Raw genomic sequence first — 23,755 nt, forward strand, 5'->3', positions numbered from 1 at the left:
TCAGTATTTCAGAAACAGTGCACAAAATTTAATAGCTTAACTTGCTGTAAATCAAAAGCCTATATTTCTATTATCAATCTGTGAGAATTAGTTAATCTCTAGAATCTAGTCTCTAAAAACTCCCTGTCTATGATATTCTAAGATAAAACAATCTTCTTATACTAGGACCTTTCAGGAACTACCCTCAAGCTATTGCAATTGGATGATTTCAGACCATTAGTAAGAATTCTTAAAAAGTCTGGTCAGAATATTACAATTACACTTCAGATTAGCCCAATATTTCAGTCTGCATGGAATACTGTTTAATGAAAACAGCAAGACTAATTCTTGAGCATTAATGCACATGACACTGCACCTATAAATTACAGAATCCACTTACATTGCTGCTCTTTGTCCCTGAAAGAGCCTGCTGTAGTCTTCTTTTAGCCCAGACACATAGTGTACTGCTTCAGCCCATACTTTACGTAGCTGTATAATTGGAAGCTGTATTTTGCTGTCCCGTACTTTATATAAAAAGATGGGGAAAAAGAGAAGGGAAATTACTTTTAAAATTTTAGAGTTCGTCTATCTTTCTTTCTGATTTCCTGTCCATACAAATACTATTCCTCTAGATTCTAGAAACTGATGCTATAAAGAATCAATTGTTACTGTTTCATTCGTTCAACATACATTTACTGACCTGCAATACACAAGCCCCATTCCAGGTATGAGGGGAAATAAAAATAAATAATCACTACATAATCACAAAGCTTGTAATTACTCCTCTTTTTTTTTTCTTGCATCTAACGGGGAATACGCCCTTTTTTCTCCATTAATCGGAATTCTTTATTTCTTTCAAGTTCCAAATGAAATCCCGTGTCCTCCACAAACTTTCCATGGTCTTTCTTGCCTCTGAATAATAAATTTCATCTCCTGGACTACCAATCCAACTTTAGGAAAACATACAGGGTAACCAGCAGTTTAGTAAAATATGCCTTCTTCAATGCCAGATATATAAAATTATTTATTGATGGTTATCTCTTGCCCTTAGTAAAGGGAATGCTACTTTCTAAAACCATGGCAGGGGCACCTGGGTGACTCAGTCGGTTGGGTATCTGCCTTTGGCTTAGGTCATGATATGAGAGTCGGAAGACTGAGCTCCCTGCTCAGCAGAGAGTCTGCTTCTTCCCCTGCCCCTCCCCCTCTCATGCTCCCTCCCTCTCACTCTCTCAAATTAATTAATTCATTAATTAAAAAAATAAAACTATGGCAGATATATGTTAAGTACAATGAAATTGCACTTTAACATTCTGAAATTCTCCAAGGCTGAAAGAGAGTCATCCTATACTTTAAGGTGGCAATTATAGTCTCCATTATTCTTTTCCAATGAAAACATTCAGAGAAATGATACTACACTGGGTTAGTACTGAAAAACCACAATATCTGAAGCAGACTTAAAGAAAATAAAACTATATATATCTGGAAAAAATCTTTGCCTCCCCTAATAATTAATAGTTTCAAATAACCTTTCTTCTATTCTTATATACCCATTCTTACTCCTGAGACTTCCTACAACAGACAAAACAAACAAACAAACAAACCAACCAAATGAAATAACCCAAACACTTTAAAGAAAAAGAGTCTAGGTGAGGGGAGTCTTTCTCCCACACAAACAAATCATATATTTAAAAAAAAATAAAAAGGTCTAAGAAATGATACTTCAGTAGCAAAAAGCACTCCTAGTGTACAGATTTTGGTTTTTAACACTATTTTCCAATTAAAGGAACCAGGGCTCCTTGGAGAAATGGCTGATCCTAGGACTGGGACAAGAAATACACAAGACAGACATGGAACATGTTTTGGTGTCAGAAAGGAAGTGCTTTAAAAAAAAAGAAATTAAAAAACCCTAATTGATGGCACAAGTGAAAGAGGCAGAGGAAGCCAAATGAAATAGCTCCTAGTGACCAAAAATGCAGCAATCTGAAGAACAAAATAAATTAGTCTCGGGTTATAATCCAGAGTATAAGACAAATATCCATGTATCCATATTGATAGAATAAATGACAATAAATTAATAAATGGGAGAGAAGAGACAAATCTCATATGCAAAAGAATTCCAAATAAATTATGTATTATATCCTTAAAGGAAGGGGAGCGTAACTCCTTGGGTTCTACATAGTGACCTCCTTCACAGCATGGCAGGGGTCAAAGGGGAGACTAAACTTTAAGGTGGAAAAATCTGAGAGACACTACTTTAGCCAGGTGATCCAAGGTCATCACCAAGAGTCATAAATCACATTGAAAGTATATACTCTTCATAAAATGTGATGAAAATGACACTATTTCTGTGATGTCTCAAAAGCCTAACCCTATTCTAATCATGAGGGGAAAAAAAAAATCAGACAAACTGCAACAGAGGTGCATCCTAAAAACATACTTGACCAGTATTCCTCAAAGCTGTCAAGATCATCAAAAACAAGGAAAAGGGGGTGCCTGGGTGGCTCAGTGGGTTAAAACCTCTGCCTTCAGCTCAGGTCATGGTCTCAGGGTCCTGGAATCAAGCCCCGCGTCGGGCTCTCTGCTTAAGCGGGGAGCCTGCTTCCTCCTCTCTCTCTCTGCCTGCCTCTCTGCCTACTTGTGATCTCTGTCTGTCTAATAAATAAATAAAAATCTAAAAAAAAAAACAATGAAAAGTCTGAGAAACTGTCATGGCCAAGAAAAGCCTAAGGAAATAAGACACTAAATGTAATGTGGTATCCTGGGTGAGATCCTGGAACAGAATAAGGACACCAGATAAAAACTAAGGAAAAATGAAAAAAGTACAGGTTTTTGTTAATAAGCATATATTATTGGTTCTTTATGTATAACGAATGTACTATATAATATAAGATGTTAACAACTTGGGAAATGATATGTGTTGGGAAAGGGAATAACATGAGAACTTTGTACTATCTACTCAAATAACACGAAAACTTTGTACTATTACTCAATTTTCTGTAAATTTAAAGCTATTGTTAAAATATATATATTGTTATATTATATATATATAACATATATATATTATATATATATAATATATATAATATTGTTATATCATATATATATAACAATATATTATATATGTTGTTAAAATATAGTTAAAAAAACTAACAAAAAGGTAACACGGAGGAAAGATTACATAATTTTAGCCCTATGCCCAGTCCTGTTCTTGATTTTATATATTATGCTTGATTTTAGTTTTGAGTATACAGAAATGTATCACTTCTTCCAAAGAAAAGAAAAATTTTCACAGGATAAATGAAATCATTTGAACATTAAGCAGTACTCATATGATAAAACAAAATAAGGAACAACTAGAAAGTAGACTTAATAGGGGAGACTCATTCTTCTATGAGAGCCCTATCCTGTGGAAAGTAAGTCTTCTTCCAAATGAGGGATCTAGAAGTGTCTTGAAATCTACCATTTCACCTTCCAAACTATATAAATTCATTTTTTACCACACTTATGAACCCAAAGTATGAGATATAGAACAGAAACACCAAAAGACCATTTCTACTAACCATACTGAGTCAAAATTACATTACTTCAGCTTTAAAGCTCGGTCAGCATATAAGCTATACTTACCAATATAATTTACACAGTCAGATAAACTTCTGGAAGCAAATGGTCCTTCATATACAGTCTTACTTTTATCAAACAAATACACCATATAGCTATCACAGCCTCTCTGAAAAAGAAACAATTAAAAAAAAAATCCTTGAAAATACTAGGTTCTCTAAGTACTTAAACACCACATTTCCTATGAAATTCATTGTGAAATGCAAATGAATAACATTAATGTTTATTAGCATACATCTTACAAATTTAAGGTCTGGATTACTACTTTGGAAAAATAAATAACTATAGTATGGGCTAAAGTGAAAAACAATCACAAGACCCAAAAGGACAAAAGCAAAAAGTCTTAACAACATATATCCATACAATGGGAATACTATTTAGTAATCAAAAGGAATGAAGTTCTTATATACGCTAGGACATAAACGAACCTTCAAAACAAACAAAAAGTTAAAGAAGTCAGACACAAGAGACTACAGACTGTATGATTCCACTTATATGAAGTATTTGGAAAAGACAAATTACTGAGATAGAAAGTAAATTAGTGGATGTCTGAAGTGAACAGAATGGAGATTAAGAGTTAGTGGACATCAAGGATCTTATTGATATGGAAATATCTTAAAATGGATTTATAGTAACAGCTGCACAATTAGGTAAATTTACTAAAAAAACAAAAAAAGCACTGAATTGTACACATGAAATGGGTAAATTACACGATATATAAAATTTGCCTCAAAAAAGTAAAACAACAACAACAACAAAAGAGTCATGAGCACAATATTTTACCATCCATCTATCCTCTGGCAGGATCTATGAGACTGCTGGTCTAATTTCAAGGTTCTAGGCTTTAAGTACAAGAGGAAAAAAAAGGGGGGAGAAAACTGGCACCAAAGAGAAAGTCATACAAAGTTTAAAACGTATTTTGTTCACTTTGCAAAGCAATGATAAGAGTAATGAGTAGGATAAAATGAAAATAAGAATTGTAAGGTACATCCCACCACCCCCCCCAAGAAGATTCCAACTATGCATCAAAAAAATGCAGGGCATGCAATCCCTCTATGCTAACAGATTTCTTATACTCTAGGTATATTAGAATTCTCTTACGACTCCATCTAGAACACATTGAGAGGCTGGTTTCCGAGGATCCAGAGAAATTCCCGTCTCTGAAAGAAGCTCTTGAGAACCAGTATTTATTCCGGTTTCACGCTCAATACGAGACTGCAGTGAATGAAGACTTTCATCAGGTGGTAACAAAAAAGAAATTATCTTTGCAGAAGTCATATTTAGGATGTGTACTATCTGTATAAATGAGAAAAAATGTTTTTTTTTAAAAAGATTTTTACTTATTTGACAGAGATCACAAGTATGCAGAGAGGCAGGCAGAGAGAGAGAGGAAGAAGCAGGCTCCCCGCCAAGCAGAGAGCCTGATGTGAGGCTTGATCCCAAGACCCTGGGATCATGACCTGAGCTGAAGGCAGAGGCTTTAACCCACTGAGCTACCCAGGCACCCCAAAAAAATGATTACTGATTATTTATTACATAAAAGATTCACTGCTATATATTAAAGGAATATGAGCAAAAGACATTATCTCTATACTACACAAGGTTCTACCATTTTCTAAAGGGAGATCTCCTTCCATAATTATGAAATGACATTCTGAAAACTGAATAGTAGAGTTTACTTTCCTATAGCAGATCTTAGATCCAAAGAATAAAGTTTCAAAATTATAGGGATGTTACAAAATCTAGAAACAAAAACCCCAATTCTAAAAGTCAACACTGAGCCTAGGGTGGTTCAGTCAGTTAATCATCCAACTTTTGATTTCAGCTCAGGTCATGATCTCAGGGTTGTGAGATCAAGCCCCATGTCGGGCTCCACGCTAAGCATGGAGCCTGCTTAGGATTCTTTCTCCCTCTTTAAAAAAATTAATTACTTTTTAAAAATTAAAAATAAAAAGGCAACATTTACTTATTCTCAGAAACTTACTGTAGACCTGGAAGGAAATATTCCCATTTATGAAGTCCCTAATAAATGCTAACCACAGAGTTAAGTGTTTTCATATAAAATCCTGTTAATTAGATCTTCTAAGCTCCATTTTGGCAGAGAGAAACCAGAGCCCTGAGAAGAGGATTTTAAATCCTCTTCCTTCTACTGTTCTTAGATAAGTCATACAAAGTTAATACCTATGTTTCTCTAGTGTGTTACACTGACCAGTATATGCAAATGATTAAAATTACTTTTTCTTTAAATTCAATTAACATATATTATTAGATTAAAATTATTTCTGCTAGAAACGCTTATTACCAAGGTAAAACATTAACTTTCCTTTTATAATGATCTTCATGTTTGAAAAAGGTGAGAGGAAGGGGAGGGACTTGTCAAAGTTGACATGGATTTACAAAACCAGTATCCCAACTGAGACCTTCCATTCCTTCCCATTCTAAGCAGATCTTATAATATGACAGCTACCACTAATGGCAACAGCAGAAACTTAGGATGAATATTCTAAGGTGGCTATATACTTCTACACATGGTTTATGTCAAACTAGGTAAGTAATCATGGAATCCCACAACCAAAGCTGAACCATAAGAGAGCAAAAGAATTCCTGTTTATTTTTAAATTTTCTTTTTGTTTCACTGGAAAGGAAAGATGATGCTCAGTTTTAAACGTTAAAAGTGTACAAGTTGCTTTGTTACAATAAAACTAAATGTGTACACACACACACAAAAAAAAAGAGAGCAAAAGAAAGGGAGAGGAAATACAACTTACATTTATCCTTTTGTTCCTCAAGTATTTAGTAAGTGACTACTGTGGTAAATACTATTAAGTGCATTGTGGTGGTAGCGGGTATGCAAATTGAGTAACTTATGTTCCTTGCCCTCCACAGGATAATGGCCAAATAGAAGATTTTAAACATGAAGAGAACTAAAATACAAGGCAAAATACTATATGTACTATAATATTATTAAGTATTGTGCAGATTCCAAAGGAGTTTACTTCATGGAAGGAAAGGGGTGCTTTATAAAAGAGGCACTATGAGCTAAACTTAGGAAAAGGAAGGAAGATTAGAACAAGGATAGATTGAAAGAAGAAAGGTTCTAGGTAGAAAACAAGGTAGGCAGAGGCAGAGAGGTAAAAATGGATGAGAATAATCAAAGATTATAAATAATCCAGAGGCACATGGGTGACACATGGGTGTCTCAGTCAGTTAAGCACCCATTTCTTGATTCTGGCTCAGGTCATGATCTCAGGGTCCTGAGATGAGAGCTGCATCGGGGCTCCACGCTCAGCAGGGAATCTGCTGGAAATTCTCTCTCTCTGCCCCTCCTCCCGCTCGCTCTCTCAAATAAATCTTTTTTTTTTTTTTTAAAGATTTTTATTTATTTATTTTACAGAGAGAGACCACAAGTAGGCAGAGAGGCAGGCACATAGAGAGAGAAGGAAGCAGGCTCCCTGCTGAGCAGAGAGCCCGATGTGGGACTCGATCCCAGGACCCTGAGATCATGACCTGAGCCGAAGGCAGCGGCCTAACCCACTGAGCCACCCAGGTGCCCCTCAAATAAATCTTTTTAAAAATAAGTATAAATAATCCAAATGTACCTAAAATGATGCCCCCTTAGGGTATAATAGGAGATAAGGCTGCAAGGATAGGATGAAAGGAGACCAAGACAAATACTGAATACGAAATGTAAGGGTTTGGACTTTATTCGATAAGCAAAGAGAAACTATGGAAGAAGTCTTTTTAAATTGAGAACCTGACAAGCTCAGAATTGCTAAAACATTCATAAGATAAATCTGACAAAACAATTGGATATGCAACTGGATGAGAAGGAACAGTCAAACAAGCCATGCCACCTAGGTAGCTGGAAAGATGACAGTGGCAAGAAGCATAGGAAAAGCTGTAGGAGAGATTTAATGGAGCAAATGTGTTCATAAATTAAGTTTTGGGTGTCAGTGGACCACCAAATACAGTTATTTAGCAGTTACAAACACTCTGTAGAAAAGTCACAACTGAGGAAGTAAGTTGTCCATATTCAGTTTATAGGTAAAGTTCTACAACTAAAGAGATGACAAAGGAAAGGAAGAAAAAGTAGTATCAAAAAAGAGAAAACCAAGGAGAGACACTTAGGATACACTTATACTTAGGAGCATGAAAAAGGAGGCAAAGAAGGAATAATCAAATACTTCTGATTTACCACTATCTTCAGTGGAAAGTTCAGTATACTTTTTTCAACTTTCCTATTTAAAGTTTTTCATCATACACAGTTGGAAAATCATGCAATCTTTTCAAAAAGAAAGACGTATTCTAGTAACCGCTTTGTTGATTTCTTTTTTAAATGAAAATCAAACAGACATCATTCCTTCTTTGAACAATATAATAAGCACCTTAGAAAATGTCCTACAATGCAAACTGTTTTGCAGTTCATGTTCCTGTGTTACTGATATTCCCCTGTCTGTAAGCCTTTCTCCCTGTGCATTCCCCTGATTAATTCTTACTCATCTTTCAAAATTCAGTTCTATTATCATGTCTCAGAAGCATCTCCCCATTACTATGAATAGTATCCCACACATACCTTATCCTGCACAATCTCACAATTTTGAGCCTTTAAAGAAGATATTACTGTACCTGAGCTGAAGATAGATAGATAGATAGACAGACAGACAGATAAAGTAAGTATTTGCCCCAGATTCACAGACAGGTAAATGGTGGTTCTGCAAACTGAAGTCTACAGACCACAAAACATGTAAGGAGGACTCTTTCCCTGTGTTCAATAATAAGCACATGTTCACATACACCTCAGAGTGGAAATGATGCTACAATCACATGCCAAGCCTGAAAAAAATCTGGAATAAAAGACAAAAATTTTCAGGAGCACCAAAGAACTAAAAGATGCCACCAAGTGCTGCTGGGCTAACACACTAAGGAATAATTTATTCCTTGGCACAACAGAAGAAAACCAAATCAAGAAGCCAGATAATTTTTCAGCATTAGCCAAGAATGACATCAACGTGGCCCCAAGTTCCTATTTAATAAGTTATGCCAATATTATAGTAAAACCTTACATGATTATAACTTTTCAATTTTTTTTTTCTGGAAAATAAAATTTAATCCGACCCCCAACTATCCTCCTCCTGCCTTCCAAGATGGACTTGGATGCTCACCACCGAGCGCTCACCACAAATTCTTCCAACTTTAGAAACCCTATCTACTACTACCCAATCAATAACTATAGAAAGACTGCAGATGAGGGTTGTTTCCGGGTATAGAGCATAACAGAGCCTCTCATTCATACCAATGAATATTTACTGAGAACCTGATACATGGCTTTTGTACAGAACACAGGAGTAGGGATAGCATGATGGTAGGGTGAGTGACTGTTAATAAAAGTAGTAAGAATAATCCCAGCATTAAAGAAGATAACCTATATGGAGAGGCATGAGTGGAAGATGAGAAACAATTAGAAAATATAGTAAATATGATTTAAATAACAAAATATGTGACAGAGACCATTCAGAGAAAAGGAGAGGTGAATCTGCCAGTGTAGCTGAGAAGATACACAGAGACAGAGATCATTCTGGGCAAAAAGAGAGCATCTGTCAAAGCACAAAAATGGATAATGTGCTTGATGGCATAAGGAGCAATGACAAGCTGGACCTAGCAAAGTAAAAGGTAAGAGAAGCATGGCTGCGGCAAGCACTTGGTTGGGGAGGACCTGCATGAAGAGAGCTCCAAAAAGCAGGCAGATCAGTTTAGACTTGACTTGGTAGGCAAGAAGAACTATGCTGGTTTCTTGGACAGGAGAATAAAAAGCATTTTCAGAAGAAGAGAAGGGTAGTTCTTGCTGCATGAACTGTAGGATGGAGAGGAAGTATAGAGGCATGAAAGTCAAGCAGAAAACTTCCTCAACAAACCAAATCCAGTGTGACTGCACCCAAATGAATGAGGTTTAATGGCACCAACAGGAGGAAGAGGAAAATCCAAAAGATGTTTCATAAAAGCAATCAACAAAGACCACTTAGAAATAAAACTGAGAAGGCTTACTAAAGAAGTTAAAAACATATCAGCTCCAAAACTTTAATTTTCTTTTCAAATAAGCATCAGAAAAGATTAAAATGTTTAGGCTCATTTTCCAAGTAAATTTGTTAACTTCAATGCAAGTCTTATGAAGTAGACCACATTCAAACTAACCTTCAAACTCAGAATGTGATCCATTAATACAAAACATCTTGGCTGCTTCAAAGTAAGGTCAACAGGTCCTCCTCTTTGATGAGGATCCCAATTCAGCATCAACTGAAGCCAGTTTTCCATGGGCTCTACTATTAAACTAGAAAGCATACAAAAATAGGGTGAAAAATCATTATGTTCCAGTTTCCCTATAGTATTGTGAAAAAAGGTAATTTGGTAAGTTGTCCTGTCCTTTCTCATTACCCACCTGTATCCTTTTGTATCTTACGTTCAAGTAATTCATGAAATGACAGGGAATAAATTTTTTTCCATAAAAAAAATAACCCAAAACCTACATATGTAAGTACTGGAAACTTCAACAGGTATGTCCCTTCCTTTCTCCAAGAAACCCATTTACTTCAGTATCCCAAGAATCTTCTTATAGCAGGAGTTCTTATTTCTACTAGACCTGTGCTGTCCAAAACGGTAGCCTCTCGTCAAAAGTGGTTATTTGCATTTACATTTACACTAATTAAAATTAAAATTTAAAATTGAGTTCATCTGTCACATTACAACCTTTCAAGTGCTCAACAGTCTCATGGGGCCATCACAGATATAAAACTTTTTCATTATCACAGAAAGTTTTACTGCACAGTACTACTTCAAACAGAGAATTCTACTGTTTTTTTTTATAACCCTAAAGAAACTAAGGTGAACTTTCTCAACTAAAATATACTTACCTACAAAGGCTATTTGGTTGAGGTAAATGACTACTAAACCGAACTTCTCCTGTCATCTCTTCACATGCAAATATACACTTTGGATCCTTCTTCTTAATCTTCTCATGCCTATAAAACAAGTCACCTCAGTTGACAACTGATTCTCACACTCTGTAATTTTTTGACATTTATTTTTATTCAATTATTTGTTTAAAAGGCAATTACGCCATATGAGGGGAGTGGAAGGAAAAAGAGCAGGTTAACTGAAAATTTCTATTCCCATCAAACACACGAAGGTTCTCTTCCATTTCTTACCAGGTAAATGGCTGTAGATGATGCAAAAAAGGCCTATATCCAGCAATACATTCAAAGACCATGGTCCCAAAGCTCCAATAATCAACAGTAGCTGAGTAAGGCTTATTCTCAAAGAGTTCTGGGGCCTTATAAAGAAAAACAAAAATGCCTTAAACATCAACACTGTAAGAGAAAAGCTACTTTATTTTTGATCTACTATATTTGACCTTCAGAAATAAGAACATGAATCCCATACACTTGAATTCAAAGAAACAATCCATGTCTCACCAGATATTGCAGTGTTCCCACAAAAGAGGTACACAGACTTCCTTGATCAACATCTTTGGCATATCCCAGATCAATTATTTTATGCATAATCTGCAATAAAATAAGTATTAAATGATTGAGAACTCTGGAAGGGAGAGCCAACAATGTCCTTATAAGGCTCTGGAGAGGGTGGTGGGGAAGAGCTTGGGCTCTGGAATACCACAAACGTATTTCAAGCCTGAGTTCCACCGCTTATGTGACCCTGATCAAGTTACTTCTGGTTCCTAAATGATGGTATTACCAACAATCCTTACTTCACAGAATTATTATCAGGATCAATGAAATAATGAGAGAAAAGAATCTAACACAGTACCTGATACATGATAAAAAATGCTTAAAAATTAAGTATAGACTATTAATTTTTATTTTGGTATATTCAGAATAAGCTTGATCCATTAAACCAGAAGGGAAAGGTAAAGATAATTCCAAACTTGAAAAAGCATCATACCACTGAGTGAGTCTAACTCCAAGAATATCCTGAAGTCTTTGGATACAAAAAACAAAACAAAACAAAAAAAACAGCAACAGTTGCTGCCAATCATACATGAAAGGCTCCCAAGGGAAGAGGCACCATCAGCATTTCATCACCTTCAACTGACCACCACCATCACCAACTAAAGACCACACAATCAAAATTCAAAATTCAAAATTCAGACTCTTGGTTTTACATCTTTATTGGAGTGGAACCGGAGTGCTAGTCACAAGAAAACTGTTTAAATTATTCTGATAAATACAAGTATTTCAGGAATCAATGCATAATCTCTGTTCTCCTCAAGATGACTCATTTAAGAATCTGAGAAATCAAGACTTTGAATTTTACTTAAATATAGAACTTAGGACTTTCGGGGAGGAGGATGAGTTTGTTCTTCTTAAATAAGAAACACAGTTAAATAGGGCGCCTGGGTGGCTCAGTGGGTTAAGCCGCTGCCTTCGGCTCAGGTCATGATCTCAGGGTCCTGGGATCGAGTCCCGCATCGGGCTCTCTGCTCAGCAGCGAGCCTGCTTCCCTCTCTCTCTCTCTGCCTGCCTCTCTGTCTACTTGTGGTCTCTCTCTGTCAAATAAATAAATAAAATCTTTAAAAAAAAAAAAAAAAAAAAAGAAACACAGTTAAATAAACATACTTAACTAAATCCAGGATGTGCGTTGGATGTGCTTTATAAGGGATTAACAAACTATTTTTACTCACTGCCTATTATCTCTACTAGATACTATATTAGAAAACAGAAGTGAGCAAGACAGGCACAGTTCCTTCTCTAATGGAACCACTATGTTAGCAGAGGAGACAAACATCTAAACACAAAACCACAGTTCAGTGTAATGAGGGCTGGGTTAGAAAAAGTATAAAATGCTATGGAAAGACAACAGACTTCAAAGACTACACCAGAGAGACTGTATTCAATTGGCATGTAACATTTCTTCAGGTTTCACCTACCTTTCCACCAACATCCTGAAGAACTATGTTTTCAGGTTTTAGATCACGATGTATAATTTTGTTTTCATGCAAATATCGGATCCCAGACCCTAAATAAAGTTTAAAATGTATTTTAAGGTAACAGAAATTTATTAAAAATAAATTCATCTCACATTTTATACAGATCTACTGACAGTTGAACTTTTTTTCTAAGTTTTGTTTATTTAAGTAATCTCTACACCCAACGTGGGGCTTGAACTCACAACCCTGAAATCAAGCACTGCATGCTCCTCTGACTGAGCCAGCTAGGCACCCCTCTAATACTCATATTTATAAGGACCTTCATAACTATATGATTAATGATATTATACCAGTTAAGATTCTCACCACAGAAAATCCAGTTAACATTTAAAAAAATACTGCAGAATTATATAAATCCCCCTAGTTTTCCCTCCCACCTAAACCATCTTCTTCAACTAGATTTGACCACTACCTAGGAATAGAAGCAATATCAAAATATATAGGGAAACATATTCTTGGCATGTAATTTTAGGGATTTTTCAGGAATAATTCTTATTAAAAAGAGATTTCATCCTAAGAGTTGACTTGAGGACCAATAACCATGAGGTGCAATGCCACTGGTAAATAAAATTATTATGTTAGGCAGAGAGGGATGGAGAGAGAATAAAACTGAATAAGATCATTTCACACCATTTTTTGTCAGCAATTGGAACATCTATTAGTTAAAAGTGGACTCCTAGCAAAAAACAAAAAATAACAAAGTATCCAAGTTTTAGCATCAACAGCAACAGTTAAATTTTTCTGATAATTTCTTATAGATGATAGCAGTGCGTGCTTTGTATAGTATATCAAAAATTCTCCTTAATGTCCAAGTAGCATATAGATCCTTTTATAAACCAAAGGGGCATTAAATTATGATAGTATTTTCAAATTGATTACATACCTATATCACTCAGTAAAGAAAGTATTTGGCTTTCTTTAAGTCCACAGCAATTTTCTGGTTTGTTGAGTAACTGAAGAAAAAAAAAAAAGAAGTCTAAAAATGTATACTGCCAATACTGCTGGGCAGTAGTAGCAATACATTAATCACTATACACTAACAGAATATTCAAATAAGAAAACAAGTCACAATTAAGAAAACGTAAGAAGGGAAAAATTACTAAAACCATACTGAGGACAATTAATTTCATGACAAGACTTATACAAGTAAAGATAAAGGGGGAAAGTATGTGAAATTGAAAAAGGCTGAAAAAACCTCACATGTTTAATAATAGTCATATGGCAGATTTAAAATGAGATGAGAAAGATCTAAAATAGAAAAAAAAATTTTTTTTTTTAACACAACTTCTTTATAAACACCTTAGATACTGATATTTTGGTCTAACACAATCAATCCACTCCCACCCTGCAAACATCACCACCTACAAAAAAATGCATGTTCTCAATCAGGCATTAGCAGATGTTGCCAGTAAAGAACTATACAGTAAATATCTTAGAGCAGGCCATAGGTCTCTGCCACAATTACTCAATTCTGATGTTGTAGTAAAAAAGCAACCACGAAAGCAGGTAACAGGCCACAGTTTACTGACTGTTAGTTTAGATTATCATATTAAATAGGATTCAAACATTGCTAAGGTTCATGATTTACTATCTCATCTTCTCAAAACATCCACACTACCTTCCGGAGATCTCCTCCAGAACAGTATTCCATTGCTAGAAGAGGCACATCATTAATTAAAAAATTCAATTCCTCAGGTACATCACAGGCTTTTACAACATTGGCGTGGTTCAACCTAACAAGAGGGGGAAAACATAATCAAAAATTTTTTTTTCAAAAAAAAAAAAAAAAAAAAATTTTTTTTCCAGTGAAAAGAGACTGGGTTTGAAATGGTAGTTAATTGAGGGGCAGTGGAAGAAAGGCTGGCATTATTTATAATATTCTAATTTCTTATTTGTATAATGAAGAATTAATAATTTTCAAAATAAAATAAGATGGGGAACCTGGGGGGCTTGATCAGTTAAGCCTCTGACTCTTGATTTTGGCTTAGGTCATGATCTCGGGGTCGTAGGATCATGCCCCACATCAGGCTCAGCAGAGAGTCTGCTTGGGATTCTCTCTCCATCTCCCTCAGCCCACCCCCTCTAAAATAAATAAATAAATCTTTAAAAATAAATAAAATACAGATAAAAATACTACCACAATCACTACTATTACATTTCTATGTGCCAAACAGTACCCACTTTACATACTTTAACTCATTTACTTGTCACAATAATCCTACTATAGGTAGACTTATTAATAGTCTCATCACACAGGAGAAAACAGAAGCACAAATTGGTTAAATAATATAGGATCACACAGCAAGGAGGTGGTCAAGTAAGGATTCAAGTCTGGCAGTCTGGCTCCAAAGTCTTTATCATATTGGTTCTCCCACCGTCACTTACGCTACCCATAGGTATATATTAAAATTTTGGCATATTTTCTTCTAGCTTCAATCTGTACATAAACACGTTTTTAAATAAATGCTAAATCTCACTATATATTGTTTTCTAACATCTTTTTTTTTTAACTTAACAATATATCATCCCAGCCATCATCTATCAGCATCATCATCAATGCAATGGAACTCAAAACTGGAATAGATTACAAAGTCCTAGAGACCTAAGAAAACAGATTCTCCATGGGCAGGGCCTAAGAATTTTTACTGTTAACAAGGTTTCCTGGTGATTCTGCCACATAGCCAAGTCTGAGTACTTTAATAGTGAACTGAGCAAAGACAATGGAGTCAGAAAGTACTTACTTCAAATCCAGACTCTATTAGCTATCAGTTGTATGACTCTATAAGCTTCAACTTCCTCATCTTAAAACAGGGATAACACCTAAAAATAGGGTTGCTGTGACAAGTAGAATTATTTGTAAAGCACTTAGCACAATACTTGTGCAGATTTTAAAATATGCCCACTTATCCCTTTAAGAGCTTAATTTTTCTCCTCCCCTTGAGTGTAGGCTATACCTAATGACTCATTTCTACAAACAGAATGTGGTAGAAAAGATATTACTTCCGAGGAAAGATCATAAAAGATATGTGAGCTTTCACTTTGTTCTTTCCCCGCAGATCACTCATTCTGGGGAAAGCTAGGAGCCATGTCATGAAAATATCCAAGCTTCCCTATGCAGAGACCCATATGATAAGCAACTAATACCTCTAGCCAACAGCCATATAAATGAGCTTGGAAGTGGACACTGCAGCTCCACTCAACATTTTACAGTGTTTCAGGAGGGATCTCCTGAGTCAGAGTCACTAAGCTAAGTCACTCCCAAATTCCTAAACCACAGAAACTGTGAGATACTAAATGTTTGTCAGGATTTCTTTTTTAAATTTATTTAAGTAATCGCTACACCCAATGTGGAACTTGAACTGATGACCCTGAGATCAAGAGTCACATGCTCTTCCGACTGAGCCAGCCAGGTGTCCCCAAATGGTTGGTGCTTTAAGCCACTACGTTTTGGGGTAATTCTGTATGAAGCAACAGATACACTATTCAACAAAAGTAGGTAAGAGTAAAGAAATGAGAGTAGTGATCATATTTAATGAGAAAGTATAGTGGATAAACATTGTCCAATATCCAGAAGAAAAAGATTCTGCCCACAGAGAATGGAGTCCGATAATTCCTAGCTGACTTTTTCTTTTAAGATTTATTTGAGAGAAAAAGTGAGCACAAGATGGGGGAGAGGGGCAGAGGAAGAAGCAGACTCCCACAGAGGAGGGAATCTAACCCAGGGCTCGATCCCAGGACCCTTAGATCATGACCTGTGCCAAAGGCAGCTACTGTTCAACTGAGCCACCCAAGCGCCCCCTTAGCTGATTTTTAAAACTAAACCTACTTAATCATAATGTGATACTATTATTTGAAATAGAACATACATATTTGATGAGGAAAAAAGACATTCTCCAAAAGATCCTGAGAAGAACAGAATCTTATCCTCCTTTCCTATGATGACATCTTCCTAGGCTGCAGAGCTGGGGAAATACAAGTTACCAAATACACTTACTTCTTCATGATCTGGATTTCATGGCACCACCGTTCTCTGTTTTTGGTACTTAGCTCTAGGCGACATGACTTAATTGCTATTTTGACATCAAGTTCCTGTCAAAATAGAAAATCAACAGAGAAAAATATATTAATTAGGTTCTTGTGTAGATTTACTTGCTATCAAAGAAATGCTAACCTGGGGAAACAAAATTCTTTAGCTTTACTAATTAAACAGATTTATATACAAGCTCTCTTAAGTCAATGCCTTTTTAGGTAAACCATGAGACAATTAAAGCAATGCTTCAAAACTAACCTTTACCCCGGCCACCATAAAATGAAAAACCCATAGTGAACATCATATCCAATGGGGAAAAACTGAGAGCTTTTCCCCAAGGTCAGGAACAAGACAAAGATGTCCACACTCACCACTTTCATTCAACATAGTACTGGAAGTCCTAGCCACAGCAATCAGACCACAAAAAGAAATAAAAAGCATCCAAATTAGTAAGGAAGAAGTAAAATTTTCACTATTTGCAGAGGACATGATACTATACACAAAAAACCCTAAGTAAAGATTCCACAAAAAAGGACCTTGAATAGCCAAAGCAATCTTGAAAAAAGAAAACTAAAAGTGGAGATATCACAATTCCAGGCTTAAAATTGTTTTTAAAGCTGTAGTAATCAAAAACAGTATGGTGACACAAAAATAGACAAATAGATCAACAGAACAGAACTGAGAGCCCAGAAATAAACCCACCATTATATGCTCAATTAATCATGACAAAGGAGGCAAGAATATGCAATGGGAAAAAGATAGTCTCTTCAACAAATGGTGCTGGAAAACTGGACCACTACATGCAAAAGAGTAAAACTGGACCATTTTCTTACACTATACACAAAGATACACTCAAAAATGGATTAAAAACAGGGGTGCCAGGGTACCTCAGTCAGTTAAGCATATGGTTCTTGAATTTGCGTCATGGCCTTGATCTCAGGGTTGTGAGACTGAGCCCATGTGTTGGGCTCCAGGGTGGGCCTTAAGCCTGTTTAAGATTCTCTTTCTCCCTCTCCCTCTGTCTTCCCTACATCCCTCCCCTTGTTTGCACATGTGTGCACTCTAAATAAATAAATAAATAAACAAATAAAGGATTCAAGACATAAATATGACACCTGAAACCATAAAAATCCTAGAAGAGAACACGGGATAATTTCTCTGACATCAGCCATAGCAACATTTTTCTAGATATGTCTTCTAAGGAAAGGGAAATAAAGGCAAAAATACACTACTGGGACTACATCAAATGAAAAGCTTCCACACAGCAAAGGAAACAATCAACCAAAGTAAAAGGCAACCACTGAATGGGAGAAGATATTTGCAAATGACGTATCTGGTAAGGAATAGTATCCAAAATATGTAAAAACTGATATAACTCAACACCCAAAAAACAAATCAGTCGACTAAAACTGGGCAGAAGACAGGAATAGACAGTTCCCCAAAGAAGATAAATAGATAGCCAACAGATACATGAAAAGATGCTCAACATCACTCATCATCAGGGTAATGCAAGTCAAAACTACAATGAGCTATCATCTCATACCTGTCAGAATGGCTAAAATAAAAAACACAAGAAACAAGTGTTGGTGAGGATGTGGCGAAAAACCTCATGCACTGTCGATGGGAATACAAACTGGTGCAGCCACTGTGGAAAACAGTATAGAGGTACCTTGGAAAGTTAAAAATACAACTACCATCATAGGGTATGTACCCGAAAACTACAAAAACACTAATTCAAAGAGATACAGGCACCCCTATGTTTACTGCAGCACTATTTATAACAGCCAATTTATGGAAGCAGCCCAAGTGTCTACCAACAGATGAATGAAGATGTGGTATTAAATGGAATATTATTCAGTCATAAAGAGGAATGAAATCTTGCCACTTGCAACAACATGAATGGAGCTACAGAATATAATGCTAAATGAAATACCAGCCAGAGAAAGACAAATACCCATGATTTCAGTCATATGTGGAATTTAAGAAACAAAACAAGCAAAGAAAGAGACAGACAGACAACCAAGAAATAGACTCTTAGTTACAGTGAACAAATGGATAGTTACCAGAAGGGGAGGTATATGGGGAATGGGTGAAATAGATGATGGGGATTAAAGAGTACACTTACACTAATGAGCACTGAGTAATGTACAAGCTGTTCAATCACTATATTGTACATCTGAAACTTATATCACACCGTATACTTAACGGAATTAAAATAAAAAGCAACAAAAAAAGAAAAAAGAAAGAGAAGGGGGGAAAATCTTGACAGGTCAAATGCCCAAGAAGATCAGACAGATAAATTGCTTTTTCCTCTAAGAGGAAAAAATAATTAAAAGAAAAATAAATAAATAAATAAAATTAAATAAATAAAAAATAAAATAAAAATAAATAAATGAAAGACCTCTTGTACTCACATACTTAGAACTGAGTTCTAACACAGAACAGTTCTAACACACTTGGTTCTAACATACTTAGAACTGAGAATTATAATAATAATTAAACGAATACTTCTTTATAGAATGAACCAAATCTCTCTTACTTTTTTTAGTGATTTAAGAAAAAGTCACACCTGTCACCCAGGTTCTTAGGGAAATAACAATTTTTGTTTAGAAATACTCAGAAAAGATGAAAGTTATGAAGAGTGAGACTCTGAGGTTCTGAAGTGGCTTGAGAAGAAACTCCATCAATCAAACTTCAAACACATCAAAGCACAGAAGCAAAAAAATGACTGAGTCTGACCCATTACAGGTCTCTTCAGAACACCGTCTCCTATATACAACTAGAAAAATACAAAGACTTGTCTCCCCAACAAACCCCTTTTTGAGCTTAGTCAAGACAGCTAACAAGGGCCCCAGCCTTCAGCATAATTAGAATGAAGATGATAATTCAGAGCTACTTGGCCTCAGCAGCAATAAATAGTTTCAATATAACCAAACCTAAACAAAAAACTCTCCAAAATTTGTTCCTAACCTTTACATTTCAAACGATGTTTTAAAAATCCTAACAATGGCTATGACTAGTAATTTAGCCAATTCTGACTAAAATTAAACCCAACCTGATGCACATTACAGGAAATAGTCAGACCTCATTATATTCCAACAACAGTAATAATGCAGCCCAGGAACAGCAGTCAGGACCAAACAGGAAGGAAAAAAAAAAAAAAAAAATATATATATATATATATATATATAGTATATAGAAGAGGAAGCAAGACATTAACTTGTATGGGATATTCTAAATGGGGGCAGAAGGATAGTAAAGGGAAGAAGCTAGATATAAGATATGCCATGTACAGAGAAAAAAGAAAGGAGTAGGATACACTACAATCTAGCTTAAATACAGTCCTCACTCCTTTCAACCTTTCTTTTGTTTTGAGCAGGTATCTGTCTGTAGCCAGGTCCCATGTAAGCTTTTACCACCATGGAAACAATTTAGTATAACCATGAACAACATTAAGCCCTAAAACATGAGAATATTTCAGAGACAGATAGCAGTGATTGTTGCACAACAATGTGAATGTACTTAATGCCACAGAACTGTAAAAATGATAAATGTTATCTATTTTACCACAATAAAAAAACTGGAAAATACAAAGTTAAATTAGTTTATTTACTAAAGTGCTTCTCAGAGCTTTTAATATGCTAATGTGGATTATGACTCTCCAAGTGAAACAATGCTATATACAGCATTTACCCAATGTATTTGACCACAGTATTCTTTTTTCAAAGCATGATTAATTCACATGATTAATTTTTCCAAACACATAAGCACTTTGAAAAGTGCTACCTTATTCCCTAGGAAGAATTCTTCGGTTATTTTCGCCAAGCTTCCACATTACTTCATAAATACATTTATTATATAGGTTACCACATTGTCTGCCTCTCCCACTAGACTTGAAATCTCCCTGAGGGCAGAAAAATATTTTTGTTGACTTGGGTACCATCAGCACCCAGTATAATAATCAGATAATAAACTATTTCACATCCTTTTCTCTTCCTCACTGTGATTTCAGAGATATAGATAAAATACTAGGACAAGGCTTCCACCCAAACACAAAATTATTTAAAGCTATTAAGGGAAAATGTGAAGTCAGGCTTAAAAAAGTAATGATGCTGTTTCCAATTCTTAGGACAGAGTATTTCTTCTCTTTTCACTACAGGCCCAGTTGTCAAATGTCCCAGTTTAGGGGATGAGCCAGTTTAGATACCTGGAAAAGTTCCTGAGAGATTTCTAGGATTCTAGAGGAACCCAAATCTCTTCCATTTAAAAAGTAATGAATTCCAAGAGTGCCTGGGTGGCTCAGTCATTAACCCTCTACCTTGGGCTCAGGTCATGATCCCAGGGTCCTGGGCTCGAGCCCTGTGTTGGGCTCCCTGCTCAGCAAGAAACCTGCTTCTCCCTCTCTCACTCTCCCTGCTTGTGTTCCCTCTCATGCTGTGTCTCTCTCTGTCAAATAAATAAATAAAATCTTTAAAAAAAGGTAATGAATTTCATAGAGACAGAAAGTAAAAGTGTGGTTGCGGGGAGGTGGGGACAATGTGGAGTTTTGGGGAGTTATCATTTAATGATTACAGAGTTTCAGTTCAGTAAGATTAAAAAGTTCTGGAAATGGATGGCAGTAATGTTTGCATACCAGTGTGAATGTACTTAATGCCACTGTACTGTACACTTAAAAATGGTTAAAATGGTAAACTTTACATATACTTTACTGTAATTCTTTTAAAAAAGTGATGTGTTGATCTATCTATCCCCAGTTAGGGACCAAGAAAAGCAGTCACAAAAGCATGCTAACAAGGATATTTTTTTTCTTATGACAAAGCTGATGGGCAGGCTTAGAAAACAAGGCCATAAGTATCATTCCACTAGAAATACCTGGCTCCCTCTTTTCTCTTTGAGTGCCTTATGTCCTCTCTGATTATGAGAATTATTAAATTTACTACTTGTCTAGCTGTCAACGCACTCAACACCTTAGTCCTTTACCTCCCATTCTCCCTCTCTCCAAGATGTCTTCCTATGATCTATCTAGAAAGCTGCATCACAAAATTTCCTCAGTTCAGTGACACTTGTCATTGTGACTGCCAGAGAAACATGCCTATTCCTCCCAGGTACACTCTAATGTTCCCTACCTCGCACCCTATATTACAGACTCTCTACCTATACCCCCTATTCCTTAAGACAGAAAATCCTGAATTTATTTCTCCATTCACAGGTCAATTGCAAACATTTTAATAATATTGTAACTGTTCATCTTGCCCCATGTTTTTCACTCAGACTAATCTTTTACAAAACAATCTTTCAAAGACAGCAATTTTATCTTGACATTTCCTTTTTTTAAAGTCAATTAATAATGGTAAAGATGATGAAAACAGCAACAATACAGCAGCAGCAGGAGCCTACATTTGAGGGCTAACCTTAGGCCAGGTACTGTACTTAGCTTTACACATATTATCTTATTTTAGTCTTAAACAGACCCAGGATGTAAATAATTGTTTTAACTCTTCTACAGATGACAGAATAAAGGTGTACTGCAAGGAATATTAGTCAAGGATCTATACCTCTAAAAGGTTTGTGAATGGCCTTCAGGAGAGCATGACCCCCATCAAATGGCAATGCATAAGGTGGTGGGGATGTGCAACTGTGCATTTTGCTAGGGAAAGGGTTCACAGCTTTTATTGGTATGTTGAAAGATGCATAGCTCAAACATGATTATTAACTGCTGCTAAATGGTTAAACATTTTCAATTAAATTAAAGCAAAATTCCTGAGTCTGAAGTTAGCTGTCTTCACCTACTGGAGCACCTCACACCCAATCTACTTCCTTCCCTTAGGAAGCCATGATCACTTCACCAGCTGATCCTCACACTGTTCCCTACCCAGAATGCATCCCCAAAATCTGAAGCCTACCCAATGACTCCAAATGCTTAACTGTGGACCCCATGAAACCTTTCGTGTCTATTCCAGCCCCTACGGATACGACATAGCCTCCAAGCACACACATGAACACACACATTCCAACAGTCAACCCCCTTCTTCAGTCCCATTTTCTCACCCATTCATGCTCGCAATACGCACTTAAATGTGCACCTGTCTCGCACATCCCGACACTCTCTGCATTCGGAGACACAGACGTAGTGTCCCACTCAGTAAACAGTTTGTCACACCTTGACAATCATACCCGAAGTTCCCCCTAAGAGCTCTCACACACACTGACCCTGGCCCTCAGAGACAACCTCGGACTCAGTCACCAGACTCACAAGCACAGTTTCACACATTCACTCACTCACAGGCGGCTCACTGGCCCACAGTACTGCCCAAAGTCTCACCGACAATCTCTCACGTACTGACAGTCGCGGTGTTCCACAAACGCTGACAAACACCCACCGCCGCTCCCTCTCCCGCCCACCTCACCCGATGCTGATACAGGCAGACGTTCCCAAAGCCGCCGGTGCCCAGCCGCTCCCGCATCTCCCAGGGCCCGCCCGCGCCCGGCCGCAGCCCCGGGGGCCGCTCCATGGGGCGGGAGGGAAAGCGGCCTCACGTTCCGCCACTGTTCTCAGACCGGTTCCGGCCGCCGAGGCTCGCGCGCCTTTCTTCTCGCGAGATGTATGCGTCACTTCCGGTAACCGCCACGGGACACGCCCTGCCCCAGGTACTCCCGCACCCCTGCAGGAGCCCAGCCAGCGAAAGGATTGGGAAGAGTGGAGCTCGCTTTCAGTTCGCTAAGTCCCCTTTTTAAATTCCTGGCTGAGAGAACCCATATATGTTTTCCCAGGCTTCAAAACTATAAGCTCTCCATTCCTTTCAAGTCATTTTCAAGTTATCGTCTCCACCCCGTCTACATTTCACCTTTCTTCAGACCTCTGCCATCTGTCATCCAACTCCACCACCCGCTGAACTGGCACTGGCAAAAGCCACCAATGATTCAAATATTGCGGAATCTAAAAACTAGAAAGACTCCTGCGCTAACAGGCCTACTGATGCATTAAATTTTACAGTCTATTTTTTTTAAACGATTAATCATCTACCATAAAGTGAGGCTCGGCTCTTCTTTTGCTTGACTTCTTGTACACCTGTTCCAGGATCTCCCCTGTAATCACAAAAGACTCAAGGATGTGATGCTGTTGCAAAGTA

The 23,755-nt window shown here is 36.8% G+C and overlaps 1 protein-coding gene across 2 annotated transcripts in view; it reads right to left on the reverse strand.

Annotated features, from left to right (window-relative positions):
* The window catches only part of CHUK (component of inhibitor of nuclear factor kappa B kinase complex), a 43,966-nt gene extending 20,772 nt beyond the window's left edge, over positions 1-23,194 (reverse strand). For both annotated transcript variants that reach the window (XM_046027200.1, XM_046027199.1), the window contains exons 1-12: positions 23,033-23,194; positions 16,590-16,684; positions 14,214-14,328; positions 13,479-13,548; positions 12,536-12,624; positions 11,064-11,153; positions 10,797-10,921; positions 10,503-10,610; positions 9,787-9,922; positions 4,699-4,893; positions 3,604-3,706; positions 380-503 (exon numbers count right to left, since the gene is read on the reverse strand). In XM_046027200.1, coding sequence (XP_045883156.1) covers positions 380-503; positions 3,604-3,706; positions 4,699-4,893; positions 9,787-9,922; positions 10,503-10,610; positions 10,797-10,921; positions 11,064-11,153; positions 12,536-12,624; positions 13,479-13,548; positions 14,214-14,328; positions 16,590-16,684; positions 23,033-23,137 — 1,355 coding nt within the window. In that variant the 5' untranslated portion in view covers positions 23,138-23,194. The remainder of the gene's footprint in view (positions 1-379; positions 504-3,603; positions 3,707-4,698; positions 4,894-9,786; positions 9,923-10,502; positions 10,611-10,796; positions 10,922-11,063; positions 11,154-12,535; positions 12,625-13,478; positions 13,549-14,213; positions 14,329-16,589; positions 16,685-23,032) is intronic.
* Between the last annotated feature and the right edge of the window lie 561 nt (positions 23,195-23,755).

This window comes from Meles meles, chromosome 13 (genome assembly GCF_922984935.1).
Source record: "Meles meles chromosome 13, mMelMel3.1 paternal haplotype, whole genome shotgun sequence".
Classification (NCBI taxonomy): domain Eukaryota; kingdom Metazoa; phylum Chordata; class Mammalia; order Carnivora; family Mustelidae; genus Meles; species Meles meles.